Genomic DNA, 18,867 nt, shown 5'->3' with positions numbered 1-18,867 from the left:
GTAATACGAGTAATGCTGTGAAATAAAGCACAAAATCAGAAAAGCGTCTGAAGGTGAGAGGTAGGTTTATTCATTAACCATTATACTGTTGTAGCGCTGTATGGACAGCACTGTTACCACAGCAGAGCAGAGTGCATTGCATATATTTCAGTGGTTGGAAGCGGATCTTGTTAATTTGTCATCTGTCGCGTAATAACACACACTGGCATAGGTTAACAAAACAACAAGCACACCTCAGTTTATACAGTCAGTCACATAAACCAAAAAGTAAATAAGAATGCAATAAATAAAGTGTTATGTCCTCAATGATTTTGTGGAAAAAAAACTTGTGAAACAGTAATTTTCATCATTAATATCTTGTCAGCATGATTTTATTCCACAGTGTGGTTAACCAGAATGTAGCCACTGAGCAGCTATACATACAAGCCATACACTCAGTATTACATGTGCACACGTTTTTCATTGAGAATACAAGATTGACAGTTTCCATAAATCATTTAGTATATTCTCCTCATTTCAAACCCCTTTAAGACTTCAGATTAATTCTGATTCTGAGTGTTTGCAGAAGTCATCAAACAAACTCCTGTAATCACTGTCCATGGACAAATGACGCAAAAGAAAACCTTGAGGGACTGGCGAGCATGTGTGTGCGTGTATGTTTTCTGGGCGATGGTGTGTGTGAGGTGGAGGAAGCCTTAATGAACCAGAGTATAGAGAAGACACTAGATGCAACAAACCCTGAGAATAGCAGCCTTCTGATCCTCCATCTTCTGTCCCTCAGCAGCACGGTGACAGGACAGAGTATCCAGAGTATCTGGAACAGGGCTGAGCACCCACTACCAGGAAGCACTGTGGACAGCCCTCTTCACCCTTCAGGAAACACGGTGGAAAACAGCAGCAGCAGCATTCCAATGTCCTCCTCTCTCCTTTCCTCCTAGTAACTGTGTAAGTCTGTGTTGAGTTAATCTCTGTGTAGTCCTCTGGAGCTCCAGAGCAGCACAGTCACCCTGACCTCCAACCCCAGGGCCCTGCTCACTGGGTCGGACCAAGACCACATTCTGTCCCCTCTTCCCTCTCTCAGGTTCTACATCTTTCCAACTCCTCCCTACCCTAAATGCTGCAGCAGAAAGTTGGTTGCCACGTTGATGTCGTTGTTGGACGCTCTGAGGGCATCCTGAGCATCTATTCTGGAGAAACCCATCTCCATCAATCTGGCAACCTAGGGAAACAGAAATAAACACACAGGAACGTCAGAGAAATGCTAACACGAAACTGGTAAAGAAGAGCAGAAACACACACACACACAGTGCTCACCTGTTCTTCGGCTACAGGAGTGTTGTCCAAGGGAGGAGCCGTGGGCGCCAGCTGCAGTGGTGGAGCTGTGGGGTGGAGCTGCTGTGGAGTGGGGTGTGGCTGCTGTGGAGAGGGATGTGGCTGCAGCGGTGAAGAGGGGTGTGGCTGCTGTGGAGAGGGGTGTGGTTGTGGCTCTGGGGCAAGGTTCTGTCCTCTGTGTCTCAGCGAGGGGAAAAATCTGTTCCAGTTCATTAGGCCATCCTTGGAAGGACAGAGAGGGGACAATCATGGTGTGTTCAAGACAACTGGGAACTCAACAAAAAAAAAACGATCTCAGCCAAGGAAAAATCATGATGTCAGTGATCTTCAGGTCGGAGAAGTTGGAGCAAAATATAGCTTCGGATGTGATCAATGCAAAAATGGCCAATATGAACATTATTGTTTCTGTACAGAATAAAGGTCATTTACAATTTAGAAGAGCCCTGCCTGCACATCAGTTCAAAAGAGAGTGACCGCCGGGAGATGTGTGTGTTGGAAAGGCAGGCAGGGCTATGAGCTCAAGTAGCCTGCGCAAATGAAGGACGTTCATTCTGCCAATGAGAGGACTGCATTAAATATTCTGCAAAGGCATGCATGCTTCTGATTGGCCAAAACAGATCAGAAGGCGGGTCATGTATAATGGAATGTCTATTTGTAATAGTTATCGTATTTTTCGGGGCATCTCGTTATCATCATAGATTTAGTCAGGAGAAATAGGACGATCGAATGAACACTGGTCATTGTTTTCCAAGTTGTCTTGAACACCCACAGCTTAACTATTAGGGTGTTTTTATGTAGCTGTGTGTGTGTGTCTAGTAATGTGTGTGTGTACATCTGCAGCCCATACCTGTGGCGGTCTGTGGTTCCTCCTAGCCTGGTTGAACTGGGCCAGCAGCATCTGTTGATCATGGAGGTCCATTCTCTGCTGTCTCTGGATGTCCAGCGTAGCCCCCATGCCCAGGGGGGTGTCATTGGGGGGCGGGAGCCCGGAGAACAGGGGCTCTAGGAGGAAGGCCCCTACACGGGACAGCCACCGGGGCAGGAAGAGAAGCCGCTGCACCCTCAGAGCATTACTGTGGTACAGCTTCCCAGAGATCTAAGTGCAACAAACACACTATGTGGTTCAGATGTGTGGAGTTGCGTGTGTTGCGTGTGTATTTAGGATTTCTGAAGAAGCGATTGTGGTTGAGATAATGGTTGGGTAATACTGGTTGCTATGCAACAGGATCAGTGTGGTTTGAACTCACCAGTCCACTAAGAGCAACGAGCCACATGTATGGACTGGAGGTTAGGAGCTGAAACACAACACAGAGACATATTAACCACTGGACTAACACGGACCCCCACCATGATCAACACTATGTAGCTCCACATACCTGCAGGCCTACAATGTAAACCAAGGACTTGTTAGTTATGGAGATCTGACCCAGGAGTTGAGTGACTGGAACTTTGGGGATGGAGGAGTAGAAAGGTACAAACAGGCTGAACACTGGTCCTAGCCTGGAGGGGGGAGGAGAGAGGGAGAGATGGTTAAAACAATGTTCTGTTCACATAAACCAAACCTCTCTGAGCAGATATAATGTAAAGTCTCTATTTCTGAAAGAGACTTAGAGGAAGTAACAGTGAATCCTTAACGACTAGCAGCTAACCTCAGAGCCCTCCCATTACGTTCCCACACACAAGGACACACAAGGTCCCCCACACACAAGGACACGCACGGTCCCCCACACACAAGGACACGCACGGTCCCCCACACACACGGACACGCACGGTCCCCCACACACAAGGACACGCACGGTCCCCCACACACACGGTCCCCCACACACAAGGACACGCACGGTCCCCCACACACAAGGACACGCACGGTCCCCCACACACAAGGACACGCACGGTCCCCCACACACACGGTCCCCCACACACAAGGACACGCACGGTCCCCCACACACACGGTCCCCCACACACACACGGTCCCCCACACACAAGGTCCCCCACACACAAGGACACGCACGGTCCCCCACACACAAGGACACGCACGGTCCCCCACACACAAGGACACACACGGTCCCCCACACACAGGAACACGCACGGTCCCCCACACACAAGGACACGCACGGTCCCCCACACACAAGGACACGCACGGTCCCCCACACACAAGGACACGCACGGTCCCCCACACACAAGGACACGCACGGTCCCCCACACACAAGGACACACACGGTCCCCCACACAGAAGGACACACACGGACCCCCACACACAGGAACACACACGGTCCCCCACACACAAGGACACGCAAAGTCCCCCACACACACGGTCCCCCATACACGGACACACATGGTCCCCCACACACACGGTCCCCCACACACACGGACACACACGGTCCCCCACACACACGGACACGCACGGTCCCCCACACACAAGGACACGCACGGTCCCCCACACACAAGGACACGCACGGTCCCCCACACACAAGGACACGCACGGTCCCCCATACACGGACACACATGGTCCCCCACACACACGGTCCCCCACACACACGGACACGCACGGTCCCCCACACACAAGGACACACACGGTCCCCCACACACAAGGACACACACGGTCCCCCACACAGAAGGACACACACGGTCCCCCACACACAGGAACACACACGGTCCCCCACACACAAGGACACGCACGGTCCCCCACACACAAGGACACACACGGTCCCCCACACACAAGGACACACACGGTCCCCCACACACAGGAACACACACGGTCCCCCACACACAGGAACACACACGGTCCCCCACACACAGGAACACACACGGTCCCCCACACACAAGGACACACACGGTCCCCCACACAGAAGGACACACACGGTCCCCCACACACAGGAACACACACGGTCCCCCACACACAAGGACACACACGGTCCCCTACACACAAGGACACGCACGGTCCCCCACACACACAGAATGGAGATGAGCATCACAGGATGAGCCATATCTGAAACTGTGAGCCATATCTGATACTGTGAGCCATATCTGATACTGTGAGCCATATCTGATACGGGCCATGTTTGACACTAAAACACATTCAAGTACCGTACACACACGCACACACGCCACTTATAGTGATAGTGAGAGCCTGAGGATATGAATACAGTTCGTATTAAAGTAGAGATTAGATTCATTTCTAATGAACTACATTTGAAGGGTCAGAATGAGGATCATGACGGTAGAGATGGGGGTAAAAACATCAATACAGTTACATTTAATTTTTGTGCTAGTTGGCAGTACCTGCACCAAAACTCCAGTATTTTCCCTTCATAGCTTGTTCTCCATCTTCTTTTTCAATAGGGAGCCAATTCGTTTTCAGTACTTTTATTTCCATGACTGATCAAAACTTGTTTTCTCATGGCTCACTCTTGTCCCTCTGCAGCAGACATATGGTGAGAAATATGATTGGAACATCGTTCGGCATAAAAAATCACAGCATCAAATCATAATACATTTAGAATCGTAAGAATCTCAATACATATTTTAAATCGGCTCCTAAGTATGGTGATACTATCATACCATGGGGTCCCTGGTCATTCCCAGAACCTAGTTATGAAGGGGCCAATACCCTTCCTCCTCTTTCCTCTTGTTTCTATTATTCACACACACAGAGTAAATGTAGGGAGGGGTTGGTTGGTTGCTGTGCAGGAAATGATAACAGTATACTTTGGGTACTGGCTGTGGCAGAAGCTGCACACTTCTGCATAGTCGGCCGTGGCTGACTGAGGTGGCTGACGCAATAGGGAAATATATCTGATACTTGTTCAGTTTAATTCTGTGGCTGACCTCATACATGGTCCTGGAGTCTGTTCAATGCATAGGTGACCAACCGCTCTTCTGAAACATAACCGAGGAGTGAAGATTAAGAGCTCTTCCATCTGGTGAGTACAGTATAATACAGTATGTAGTTTACATAGGTATGATACAGTATGTCGTTTATACAGGTATGATACAGTATGTCGTTTACACAGGTATGGGGGACCGTGTGTGTGGGGGACCGTGCGTGTCCTTGTGTGTGGGAACGTAATGGGAGGGCTCTGAGGTTAGCTGCTAGTCGATAAGGATTCACTGTTACTTCCTCTAAGTCTCTATCAGAAATAGAGACTTTATGTTAGATCTGCTCAGAGAGGTTTGATAGAGATAGATAGAAACAAACAAGAAATAAGACAAAAAAAACTTGAGCGTGCATAACTATTCCCCCCCCCCCCCCCCCCCCCCCCCCAAAGTCAATACTTTGTAGAGACACCTTTTGCAGCAATTACAGCTGCAAGTCTCTTGGGGTATGTCTCTATAAGCTTGGCACATCTAGCCACTCAGACTTTTTCCCATTCTTCAAGGCAAAACTGCTCCAACTCCTTCAAGTTGGATGGGTTTCACTGGTGTACAGCAATCTTTAAGTCATACCACAGATTCTCAATTGGATTGAGGTCTGGGCTTTGACTAGGCCATTCCAAGACATTTAAATGTTTCCCCTTAAACCACTCGAGTGTTGCTTTAGCAGTATGCTTAGGGTCATTGTCCTGTTGGAAGGTGAACCTTCGTCCGAGTCTCAAATCTCTGGAAGACTGAAACAGGTTTCCCTCAAGAATTTCCCTGTATTTAGCACCATCCATCATTCCTTCAATTCTGACCAGTTTCCCAGTCCCTGCCGATGAATAACATCCCCACAGCATGATGCTGCCACCACCATGCTTCACTGTGGGGATGGTGTTCTCAGGGTGATGAGAGGTGTTGGGTTTGCGCCAGACATAGCGTTTTCCTTGATGGCCAAAAAGCTCAATTTTTGTCTCATCTGACCAGAGTACCTTCTTCCATATGTTTGGGGAGTCTCCCACATGCCTTTTGGTGAACACCAAACGTGTTTGCTTATTTTTTTTCTTTAAGCAATGGCTTTTTTTTGGCCACTCTTCCGTAAAGCCCAGCTCTGTGGAGTGTACGGCTTAAAGTGGTCCTATGGACAGATACTCCAATCTCCGCTGTGGAGCTTTACAGCTCCTTCAGAGTTATCTTTGGTCTATTTGTTGCCTCTGATTAATGCCCTCCTTGCCTGGTCCGTGCGTTTTGGTGGGCGGCCCCCTCTTGGACGGTTTGTTGTGGTGCCATATTCTTTCAATTTTTTAATAATGGATTTAATGGTGCTCCGTGGGATGTTCAAAGTTTCGGATATTTTTTTATAACCCAACCCTGATCTGTACTTCTCCACAACTTTGTCCCTGACCTGTTTGGAGAGCTCCTTGGTCTTCATGGTGCCGCTTGCTTGATGGTGCCCCTTGCTTAGTGGTGTTGCAGACTCTGGGGCCTTTCAGAACAGGTGTATATATACTGAGATCATGTGACATATACAGGTCATGTGACACTTAGATTGCGCACAGGTGGACTTTAACTAATTATGTGACTTCTGAAGGTAATTGGTTGCACCAGATCTTATTTAGGGGCTTCATAGCAAAGGGGGTGAATACATATGCACGCATCACTTTTCCGTTATTTATTTTCTATAATTTTTTTAAACAAGTAATTATTTTTATTTCACTTCACCAATTTGGACTATTTTGTGTATGTCCATTACATGAAATCCAAATAAAAATCAATTTAAATTACAGGTTGTAATGCAACAAAATAGGAAAAACACCAAGGGGGATGAATACTTTTGCAAGGCACAAGGTATGATAGTGTGATACGGTATGTAGTTTACACAGGTATGATACAGTATTATACAGTATGTAGTTTACACAAGTATGAGCGTAGATCTTTTTCACAGGAAAGTGAATTTACCCCACAAATTGTGGGTATATTTTGGTTTGCAATTATTGCATGTGTTCATAAGTGTTACAGACCAAATGATGTGTGACAAATGGAGCATTGTTCTGATTTGGTTAGTTGATTTTAAAACTACTGCAAGTGTCCTCAATCTTGCGAGGTACGCCTATCTTCACCCAAACCCTTATTTGCTGTGCTTCAGATTTTACACTTCCTGTTACTAACCATCATGTCGTGGTCTGAGGGTGTGAACTCCACCCTGAACCTTCACTCCAACACCACCTCCCCCCTGTTCTGCACCAACCTGTACGACCACCGGCCCGTCGCCCGCGTCCTCATGTCTCTCCACTACACCCTGGTCTTTATACTCGGCCTCCTAGGTAACGCCCTGGCACTACACATCATCAGACCCAACCTGGCCCAGATCAACTCTACCACGCTCTACTCTGCCAACCTGGCCGCCTCCGACGTCCTCTTCACCCTGGCCCTGCCGCTGAGGATAACCTACTACGCTCTAGGTCAGTGATACTGTCAGTGATACTCAACTACTACGCTCTAGGTCAGTGATACTGTCAGTAATACTCAACTACTACACCCTAGGTCAGTGATACTGTCAGTGATACTCAACTACTACACCCTAGGTCAGTGATACTGTCAGTGATACTCAACTACTACACCCTAGGTCAGTGATACTGTCAGTGATACTCAACTACTACACCCTAGGTCAGTGATACTGTCAGTGATACTCAACTACTACGCTCTAGGTCAGTGATACTGTCAGTGATCCTCAACTACTACACCCTAGGTCAGTGATACTGTCAGTGATCCTCAACTACTACACCCTAGGTCAGTGATACTGTCAGTGATACTCAACTACTACGCTCTAGGTCAGTGATACTGTCAGTGATACTCAACTACTACGCTCTAGGTCAGTAATACTGTCAGTAATACTCAACTACTACGCCCTCGGTCAGTGATACTGTCAGTGATACTCAACTACTACGCTCTAGGTCAGTGATACTGTCAGTGATAATCAACTACTACACCCTAGGTCAGTGATACTGTCAGTGATACTCAACTACTACACCCTAGGTCAGTGATACTGTCAGTGATACTCAACTACTACACCCTAGGTCAGTGATACTGTCAGTGATACTCAACTACTACACCCTAGGTCAGTGATACTGTCAGTGATACTCAACTACTACGCCCTAGGTCACTGATACTGTCAGTGATACTCAACTACTACACCCTAGGTCAGTGATACTCAACTACTACACCCTAGGTCAGTGATACTGTCAGTGATACTCAACTACTACACCCTAGGTCAGTGATACTGTCAGTGATACTCAACTACTACACCCTAGGTCACTGATACTGTCAGTGATACTCAACTACTACGCTCTAGGTCAGTGATAATCAACTACTACGCTCTAGGTCAGTGATACTGTCAGTGATACTCAACTACTACGCCCTAGGTCACTGATACTGTCAGTGATACTCAACTACTACGCTCTAGGTCAGTGATACTGTCAGTGATACTCAACTACTACGCCCTAGGTCACTGATACTGTCAGTGATACTCAACTACTACGCTCTAGGTCACTGATACTGTCAGTAATACTCAACTACTACGCCCTAGGTCAGTGATACTCAAATGGCGGCCCGTGGGCCACATCCGTTTAAAAATAGTTTGGAAGTAGTTTAAACAAACAACTAGAAGCAGATAGAAATGATACAGTGCCTGCAGAAAGTATTCACACCCCTTGACTTATTCCACATTTTCTTGTGTTACAGCCTGAATTCAAAATGGATTCAATATTTTTTCCCCACCCATCTACACACAATACCCCATAATGACAAAGTGAAAACATGTTTGTAGAAATGTTTGCTAATATATTGAAAATGAAGAAATATCTCATTTGCATAAGTATTCACACCCGAGTCAATACTTTGTAGAATCACCTTTGGTGGCGATTACAACTGTGAGTCTTTCTGGGTAAGTCTAAGAGCTTTGCACACCTGGATTGTACAATATTTGCCGATTATTATTTTTAAAATTCTTCAAGGTCTGTCAAATTGATTGTTGATCATTGATAGACAGCCATTATCAAGTCTTGCCATAGATTTTCAAGCTGATTTAAGTCAAAATGGTAACTATGCCACTCAGGAACATTCAATGTCGTCTTGGTAACCAACTTCAGTGTAGATTTGGCCTTGTCTTTTCGGTTATTGTCCTGCTGAAAGGTGAATTAATCTCCCAGTGTCTGTTGGAAAGCAGACTGAACTAAGTTTTCCTCTAGGATTTTGCCTGTGCTTAGCTCTTCCATTTCTTTTTATCCCAAAATACTCCCTAGTCCTTGCCGATGACAAGAATACCCATAACATGATGGGGCAACCACCATGCTTGAAAATATGAAGAGTGGTACTCAGTGATGTGTTGTGTTGGATTTTCCCCAAACATAACGCTTTGTATTCAGGACATAAAGTTAAATTTTTGGCCACATTTTTTGTATTATTACTTAAGTGCCTTGTTGCAAAAAGGATGCATGTTTTGGAATATTTGTAATATGTACAGGCTTCCTTCTTTTCAATCTGTAATTTAGGTTTGTAATGTGGAGTAACTACAATGTTCTTGATCCATCCTCAGTTCTCATATCACAACCATTCAACTCTAACTGTTTTTAAATCACCATTGGCCTCAGGGTGAAATCCCTGAGCGGTTTCCTTCCTCTCTGGCAACTGAGTTAGGAAGGATGCCTGTATCTTTGTAGTGATTGGGTGTATTGATACACTGGGTGTATTGATACACTATCCAAAATGTAATTAATAACTTCACCATGCTCAAAGGGATATTCAATGGCATTGAAAAACTTCCCTGGTCTTTGTGGTTGAATATGTGCTTGATATGTATTACTCGATTGAGGGACCTTACAAATAATTGTGTGTGGGGTACAGAGATGGGGTAGTCATTCAAAAATTATGTTAACCACTATTATTACATTTACGTCATTTAGCAGACGCTCTTATCCAGAGCGACTTACAAATTGGTGCATTCACCCTATAGCCAGTGGGATAACCACTTTACAATATGTTTTTTATTTTATTTATTTTTTATTTTTTTAGAAGTAGAAGGATTACTTTATCCTATCCTAGGTATTCCTTAAAGAGGTGGGGTTTCAAATGTCTCCGGAAGGTGGTGAGTGACTCCGCTGTCCTGGCGTCGTGAGGGAGCTTGTTCCACCATTGGGGTGCCAGAGCAGCGAACAGTTTTGACTGGGCTGAGCGGGAACTATGCTTCCGCAGAGGAAGGGGAGCCAGCAGGCCAGAGGTGGATGAACGCAATGCCCTCGTTTGGGTGTAGGGACTGATCAGAGCCTGAAGGTACAGAGGTGCCGATCCCCTCACAGCTCCATAGGCAAGCACCATGGTCTTGTAACAGATGCGAGCTTCAACTGGAAGCCAGTGGAGTGTGCGGAGGAGCGGGGTGACGTGAGAGAACTTGGGAAGGTTGAACACCAGACGGGCTGCGGCATTCTGGATGAGTTGTAGGGGTTTAATGGCACAGGCAGGGAGCCCAGCCAACAGCGAGTTGCAGTAATCCAGACGGGAGATGACAAGTGCCTGGATTAGGACCTGTGCCGCTTCCTGTGTAAGGCAGGGTCGTACTCTCCGAATGTTGTAGAGCATGAACCTGCAGGATCGGGTCACCGCCTTGATGTTAGCGGAGAACGACAGGGTGTTGTCCAGGATCACGCCAAGGCTCTTCGCACTCTGGGAGGAGGACACAACGGAGTTGTCAACCGTGATGGCGAGATCATGGAACGGGCAGTCCTTCCCCGGGAGGAAGAGCAGCTCCGTCTTGCCAGGGTTCAGCTTGAGGTGGTGATCCGACATCCATACTGATATGTCTGCCATGTCTGATATGTCTGCCAGACATGCAGAGATGCGATTCGCCACCTGGTTATTGAACATGGAAGGAGTCCATGCAACTTATTATGCGATTTGTTAAGCACATTTCTACTCCTGAACTTATTTAGGGTTGCCATAGCAAAGGGGTTGAAACTAATTTACTCAAGACATTTCAGCTTTTCATTTTTTATTAATTTCAAAAAATGTCTACAAACTAAATTCCACAGTGACACAAAATCTAAATTTAATCCATTTTGAATTCAGGCTGTAACACAATAAAAATGTGGGGAAAATAAAAAGGGGTGTGAATACTTTCTGAAGGCACTGTATGTTTTTAAATTTAGGTGAATAATGTCAACGCAGACATTTTTTCTGAGAGACAGGTCCACCCAGATCCCTGTAGCCCTGGCCTCTTGTTATGTTCCAGAAGTGGACTAACCTCTCTTGGTAATCTTTGAGTCTCCCTGCCTCTGCCCCTAGGTTTCCACTGGCCCCTGGGGGAGACCCTGTGTCGGGTCACTGCCCTTCTGTTCTACGTCAACACCTACGCAGGGGTCAACTTCATGACCTGCCTGGCCATAGACCGCTTCGTAGCCGTGGTTCTCCCTCTACGCTACACCAGGCTCTGCCGGGCCCGGACGGTCCGCTACGTCTGCCTAGGGGTGTGGGTTCTAGTCCTGGTCCAGACGTTACCACTCCTCTCCATGACCATGACCCGGGCCGAGCCGGATGGGACCACCACCTGCATGGAGTACCCCAACTTCGAGAACGGGGCCGTGGAGGGACTCCCCTACGTCCTCATTGGAGCCGTCGTCATGGGATATGGCGTTCCCGTTGCGACCATCCTGTGTTGCTACTTGGTGTTGCTATGGAAGCTGCGGTTGGCGGCGAGGAGTGGGGTCGGTGGGCGAGGTCACAGGTCATTGAGGAGCCAGAAGGCGATGGGGGTGATAGCAGGGGTGGTGTTGGTGTTTGTAGTGTGTTTCAGTCCCTATCACATCAACATCCTGCAGTATATGATCAGAAAGATGAGATACACACCAGATTGCACTGAGCTTCAGGCCTTTCAGGTAGTTATCTCCACACCAGTAGAGGCTGGTGGGAGGAGCTATAGGAGGACGGGCTTATTGTAATGGCTGGAATGGAATTAATGGAACGGAGTCAAACATGTGGTTTCCATTTGTTTGACGTGTTCTATTCATTCCATTCCAGTCATTACAATGAGCCCTTCCTCCTACAGCGCCTCCTACCAGCCTCCATGGACACACACTTCGTTGTGCGCACACACACAGACATAGGCCTATCTGTTAATATCACTGTCTTTTTGTGTGTGTGTTGAGCATGAAATTGTGTATTTAAGCGTGTGTGCAATGCATCTCCTTTAGTTTGTCCATCTCCAATCCACGTGTGACCGACTCCTCCACCTCCACTAATCTCTCTCTCCCCTCCTCCTCCCCCTCCCCTCCCTCCAGATGTCTCTACACTTCACTGTGTGTCTCATGAACCTCAACTGCTGCCTGGACCCCTTTGTCTATTTCTTCGCCTGTAAGGGCTACAAGAGGAGGGTGTTGAAGTTGTTGAGGGTTCAGGTCAGTGCCTCCTTCTCCAGCGTGGTCCGAATCGGGGAGGACACCTCCTTCACACGGGGGGAGACCCAGGTTGGGAGGAGCAGGATGAGGCTGGGTAGCCGCACAGCTAGTCCTGTTGCTTTAGATGATGCTACCAATATCATTACTGGGCCAGAGACTGAGACAGGAGCCAGAGTCAGAGACTGAGACAGGTGCCACATCCAACCAACTACCACAAAGACAGGAGCCACATCCAACCAACTACCACAAAGACAGGAGCCACATCCAACCAACTACCACAAAGACAGGAGCCACATCCAACCAACTACCACAAAGACAGGAGCCACATCCAACCAACTACCACAAAGACAGGAGCCACATCCAACCAACTACCACAAAGACAGGAGCCACATCCAACCAACTACCACAAAGACAGGAGCCACATCCAACCAACTACCACAAAGACAGGAGCCACATCCAACCAACTACTCCTGAGACAGGAGCCATATCCAACCAACTACCCCTGAGACAGGAGCCACATCCAACCAACTACCACAAAGACAGGAGCCATATCCAACCAACTACCACAAAGACAGGAGCCATATCCAACCAACTACCACAAAGACAGAAGTCATATCCAACCACCACAAAGACAGGAGCCATATCCAACCAACTGCCCCTGAGACAGGAGCCATATCCAACCAACTGCCCCTGAGACAGGAGCCATATCCAACCAACTGCCCCTGAGACAGGAGCCATATCCAACCAACTGCCCCTGAGACAGGAGCCATATCCAACCAACTGCCCCTGAGACAGGAGCCATATCCAACCAACTGCCCCTGAGACAGGAGCCTAACATGTCAGACCTTTCGCGTGCGTGTGTCTGCCATCGCGTGCATGCATGTTGATTTTGTCCCCCCACACCAGACGCGATCAGGAGGTGCATGTTGATTTTGTCCCCCAACACCAGACGCGATCAGGACGTGCAGGTTGATTTTGTCCCCCCACACCAGACGCGATCAGGAGGTGCATGTTGATTTTGTCCCCCAACACCAGACGCGATCAGGACATGCAGGTTGATTTTGTCCCCCCACACCAGACGCGATCAGGACGTGCAGGTTGATTTTGTCCCCCCACACCAGACGCGATCAGGACGTGCAGGTTGATTTTGTCCCCCCACACCAGACGCGATCAGGACGTGCAGGTTGATTTTGTCCCCCAACACCAGACGCGATCAGGACGTGCAGGTTGATTTTGTCCCCCCACACCAGACGCGATCAGGACGTGCATGTTGATTTTGTCCCCCCACACCAGACGCGATCAGGACATGCAGGTTGAAATATCAAAACGAACTCTGAACCAACTATATTAATTTGGGGACAGGTTGAAAACATTAAACATTTATGGCAATTTAGTCAGCTAGCTTGCTGTTGCTAGCTAATTTGTCCCGGTATATAAACATTGGGTTGTTATTTTACCTGAAATGCACAAGGTCCTCTACTCCAACAACTATTCCACAGATAAAAGGGTAAACCCAGTTTGTTTCTAGTAATCTCTCCTCCTTCAGGCTTCTTCTTCTTCTTCTTTGGACTTTATATGGCGGTTGGCAACCAACTTTAAGGTGCATTACCACCACCAACTGGACTGGAATGTGGACCTTAATTAATCTTTCAATCACCCACGTGGTTATAACGTGGGTATATGCTCCTAAAAACCAATGAGGAGATGGGCGAAGCGGGACTTGCAGCGCGTCAAGCGTCACAAATAGAACCAAGTTCTATTTTAGCGCCTGGATACGCAGACGCGCGCGAGCAGTGTGGGTGCAATGATTGAATAACATGTATGTGTACATTTATTCTGCAACTCTCGCGCACGCAATGCAAGAGGTGTGGTCAGCATGTTATCCAACCAACCCCTGAGACAGGAGCTATATCCAACCAACTACCCCAAAGACAGGAGCCATATCCAACCAACTACCCCAAAGACAGGAGCCATATCTAGCTGAGTAGCCCCAGAGCCTGTCCTGGTCCTGGACCTTGAGATGACCCCTACTAGGCCAGACAAACAGAACCACTAGTCTAGACACACTTCCTAGTCCTGGGTTGTATTCACTAGGAACCAAACAGAAGAGAAAGGAACTGAAACGGGGAGGGACTACAATAACTTGTCCAATAAGATATGCTTGTTTTCGTTTTACTTCCTTGTTCACTTTCAGAACTAATGTGAGAAAGATGGAAATCAAGGTTCCATAACCACAAGAAAACAACCTAAAGACAGCACCGCCGTTACATCAAGGTTAACTAAAAGGGCTGCCTACGGAGCAGGATGCCATATGCAGTTGTCGCACAAGTGAAAAGATACAATCTTACCTGTACTGATTCATCTTGAACATTTCCGGCACATTGAACTTTGTATAGATATTTATGCTTTTCATTTTGAATAGTTTTCACTTCAAATACTTTCTTTTTAACTGCTGTATGAAGTGGAATTAGCTCAGCTAATTCCCTGTGGTCCTCTGTAGCTCAGCTGGTAGAGCACAGCGCTTGTAACGCAAAGGTAGTGGGTTCGATCCCCGGGACCACCCATACACAAAAATGTATGCACGCACGACTGTAAGTCGCTTTGGATAAAAGCGTCTGCTAAATGGCATATTATTATTATATTATAATTAAACCATTATATTTCAGTGTGACTGTTTTATTTCACCTAGGTCTGATGTAGGCCTAGGTTTGCCAGGTGTGAAACTAACGACACAAACATCTCACTTCCATAAAAGGTAAAAGGCCAACAAGTTCCAGTACTTCCTGGTTTTTCAAAGTGTGATGTTGTTTTCATACAGGATGTAGGCCTATAGCTTGTTTGTAAGTAGCTGCAGCACATTGACCCCCTCATTGATCTCTGCTCTCTAGTGGTGTTAACACAAAGTTACACCTTCAATGAACAAGTTCACACTTCAAGGAAATAAGTGCATAGGAGTAAGGGGTTGATTTTGGGCTTGAGCTCAGGTGTGAAAGACAGGTGTTAAGGACAGGTGTGAAATACAGTTGTGAAAAACATGTGTGAAGATAGAGGTACTCACAGTCCGGCAGGCAGCTCAGCCACCTGGTAGTCAAACAGGTAGTGAAATGCTTCGGCTAGCAGGAAGTCCATCAGTGCAGTGAGGACCCACGTCCCAAACAGGAAGGACTACAGGAAGAACCAGGATGTTACAATTAGGACTACAGGAAGAACCAGGATATTACAGTAAGGACTACAGGAAGAACCAGGATATTACAGTTAGGACTACAGGAAGAACCAGGATGTTACAGTTAGGACTACAGGAAGAACCAGGATGTTACAGTTAGGACTACAGGAAGAATCAGGATGTTACAGTTAGGACTACAGGAAGAACCAGGATGTTACAGTTAGGACTACAGGAAGAACCAGGATGTTACAGTTAGGACTACAGGAAGAACCAGGATGTTATAGTATGAAACAATGACATCATCATAACATAAAATCATATCATCATCATGATAATCTGATGAAACAACTGATAATCTGTGCAGCACGCCTGCAATAAAGACCACCTGGAACACGCCCAGTGAGTCTGACATAGGTTTACAAGGTAGGTTGAACTGAATTTACAGCAAACTTTCTGCTGCCAAACCGTCTCTCGAAGATGCGAAAGTTGTAGATTAGCAGACTGTTGCAGAAGGTGTCCTTTAGGTCCAGACAGATCAGTCTGCCACACACTAACCGCCATACCTTATAGAGGAGGAGAAAGGGTTGTTACACAGTACACACACAGAAGGAGAGCAACATCTCAGAGTTTCTAAACCCAGATGAGCAACATAACGAAACTTCCGGGGACGCTTGCGAAACAGACTTGGCAGACCAGACCTAAAAATGTGTCCTTAGTTGTTCATTTTCTAGAAATCTAAACGCAAAACCGAGATTCGAGCCAACGTCTCAAGTAGCTGAAACTGTCATTACTACAACCTCGTGAAAGTGACAAACTGACAAGTTATAATTTTAATCAAAAACAACTTTATATCGAAGGAGTGCCTTTGAGTTGACGACCTGAATTTGCGCAGTTCGGCTTTTAATGGCCGTGTCGCGCCGATTACGTGTTTCTGGGCATGAGTTTAGCTAGCCAACGTCGCCTACAAGCGTGATCGGGGATTTCTATTGGAGAAGCAGTTTCTGCCTATCTTCATACTGTACCGTCTTTGGCAATTTGATACCCACAAAAGGAGATAGAAGAGGATTACGACACACACTCTCTCTCTTCCCCTACCTGTTGCTGCTGCGTGATGGCCTGTAGGCTGTAGGTGAACAGGTGATGGTACTGGGGCAGGAGGGTTAGCACGACAGTCAGACCACTGAGGACCAGGAGGAGACCTTTAGACAGGGGGGCCTTATCTGTGGGGGGAGGCAACCAATCAATCAACAACCTACCTGTAGGGCACAATCAATTTGATACTCTATCAGAACTTACAGCACAGAGTCCTTGTTCCTGGTAGCTACTGTATGGGAATATTGTATGGGAAATGTGGGCGGGGCAACCGCATGCACCTTTCTGTCACTATAGTACTGAGCCAGCATTGAGCGTCGTTTATGAAATGAAACAAGTATCTAGAGATATCATGCAATATTAGACATTATGACAAAAATGGTATAGGCTCGAATCGTCGATGTGATCCGTCCAAATAGTTAGATTAATCTAGAATGAATGACAGTGCAAAGCTGCGAGAAAGGACCGAGCGAAAGCACTCGGACACGAATCAACTAGTTTGGTACTTACCGAGCCCTCGGGAACCGGTGGTCGTGAACATGATGGAAAACGAAAAGATAGAATGACTGTCTATGCAAAGGAACTGAAAATTGAAGATACAAATTTAGCTAAAAGTTAGAAAGAAAAAAAACTCGTCGTAGGGAAATAGAGGGGAAAGGGTATCGAGTACGGTGGTCGAGTTCGTCCAAAAACTCTCGAGATTGTTGTTTTAGACACGCAAATCTCGAGATGCACTGAATGGAAATTGACACATGAGGTCGGTATTTCACTATCAATGGTCAGTAAAGGCTCTCGTTATTGTAGCTGGTTATACAGGTAATTGCCACAATAACAAAACATGCATTCAAATGCATCACTTAAGTAATTGTATTTCTTCACTGGCCCTCATTTCATTTAATCCATTTGGTGGATACTGTCCTAGTCAGCAGCAAGTGATCAAAGAAAGGTTTTGAGTGGCCTCTATTATTGAACATAGTCAACAAAAACACTCTGACGCTTGGCTTGACATGTTCTTTGATCACCAACTCCCTGTACTCACCCTCCCAAAGACATGTCAGCGGGTATTGAACAGAAGCTAGCATTTCTCCACTATCTGCATAAAGATCAAACCGTTGCCATCTCCTTGACAGTTGTTCCTGTGAAGAAGAGAAAAATGCACAGTGGACACATTACTCATTCATACTGAGATGAACCTCATCAGACAAGAGGACTTCTACACACACACACACACACACACACACTATCATTGGCAGGTTCCCTCCTCCCTCCAGAAGCCTGAAGCGATAATGCACAGTGCATGGTTTCTTTATCCAGACTAGCGCTCTCCTAAGCACCCTCTGACAGCTTAAGACCCTCCTCAGACGCAGAGCGGGATGTTTCTGTGTCAGCATTTATGTCTTCCCCTCGTAACGTCTGAGCCCCTCAACAGATAGAGAGGCAGCACAGACAGAGGCTTTGAATGGCAGGCTTTGTGTTCAGTGTGTTTGATCTCCCTGTTTTTATCTGGATACACTGTTCTTCTTCTTCTTCTTTTGCCCTTTGTAAGCACCAGATGTCTTATCGTGTTGTCTTCTTCTGTGAAATGATGAATCTGGGGTTCAGGATTGATTACACAAATCATAGCTACTGAGATCAGGGGCGTCAAAGATCAGCACAACCTCAAAATGCTTTTCCCTGCAAATCCACACGTCTTCTCTTTGTGGTTATTGAATTGAATATCTGTGTTTAGGCTATTTCATGTTATTAATTTAACTGTAAATTGAAATGTAGACTTACATCAATGACATTCAGTGCATTTAATGTGTTTATACTCTTAAGACATGACTGATCGTGTGGAACATTAAATGCTTTAATTAATGACAATGGGGTTGGTTATTTTCAACAGGCAGCGCTAGCTCTGACAGTCCCACTAATTGCTCTGCAGATGAATTATTATGTCTGCCTTAATGCATCTGTTGCCTTTAATATGACTGCTGGAAAGAT

The 18,867-nt window shown here is 46.5% G+C and overlaps 1 protein-coding gene and 1 pseudogene across 2 annotated transcripts; one reads left to right on the top strand and one right to left on the bottom strand.

The window, feature by feature from the left end:
- Window positions 1-48: 48 nt before the first annotated feature.
- Window positions 49-17,571, bottom strand: LOC311116464 (ubiquitin-associated domain-containing protein 2-like). Its single transcript, XM_084191546.1, has 9 exons — window positions 17,395-17,571; window positions 16,888-17,012; window positions 16,236-16,355; window positions 15,688-15,794; window positions 2,709-2,832; window positions 2,580-2,627; window positions 2,180-2,428; window positions 1,315-1,554; window positions 49-1,219 (listed from the first exon to the last, which is right to left on the bottom strand). Exons 1-9 carry the CDS (start codon window positions 17,423-17,425, stop codon window positions 1,106-1,108), a joined length of 1,158 nt encoding a protein of 385 aa, XP_084047672.1. The 5' UTR covers window positions 17,426-17,571; the 3' UTR covers window positions 49-1,105.
- LOC311116465 (G-protein coupled receptor 183-like) lies at window positions 893-13,323 on the top strand (annotated as a pseudogene). The gene is made up of 4 exons: window positions 893-945; window positions 7,331-7,646; window positions 11,521-12,110; window positions 12,513-13,323. The product of its transcript is annotated as a G-protein coupled receptor 183-like (transcript).
- Window positions 17,572-18,867: the final 1,296 nt, after the last annotated feature.

The sequence above is a fragment of the Coregonus lavaretus genome (genome assembly GCF_964263955.1).
Source record: "Coregonus lavaretus genome assembly, contig: HAP1_SCAFFOLD_2008, whole genome shotgun sequence".
Taxonomy (NCBI): domain Eukaryota; kingdom Metazoa; phylum Chordata; class Actinopteri; order Salmoniformes; family Salmonidae; genus Coregonus; species Coregonus lavaretus.
This window is presented reverse-complemented; position numbering and strand designations above follow the sequence as displayed.

Coding starts and splice junctions, on each gene's coding strand:
- LOC311116464 (XM_084191546.1), bottom strand. CDS start 17,425: ATGTTCACGACCACCGGTTCCCGAGGGCTCG. Junction 17,013..17,394: donor CACCGGTTCCCGAGGGCTCG/GTAAGTACCAAA, acceptor CTCCCCCCACAG/ATAAGGCCCCCCTGTCTAAA. Junction 1,220..1,314: donor CTCCTGTAGCCGAAGAACAG/GTGAGCACTGTG, acceptor CTGTTTCCCTAG/GTTGCCAGATTGATGGAGAT.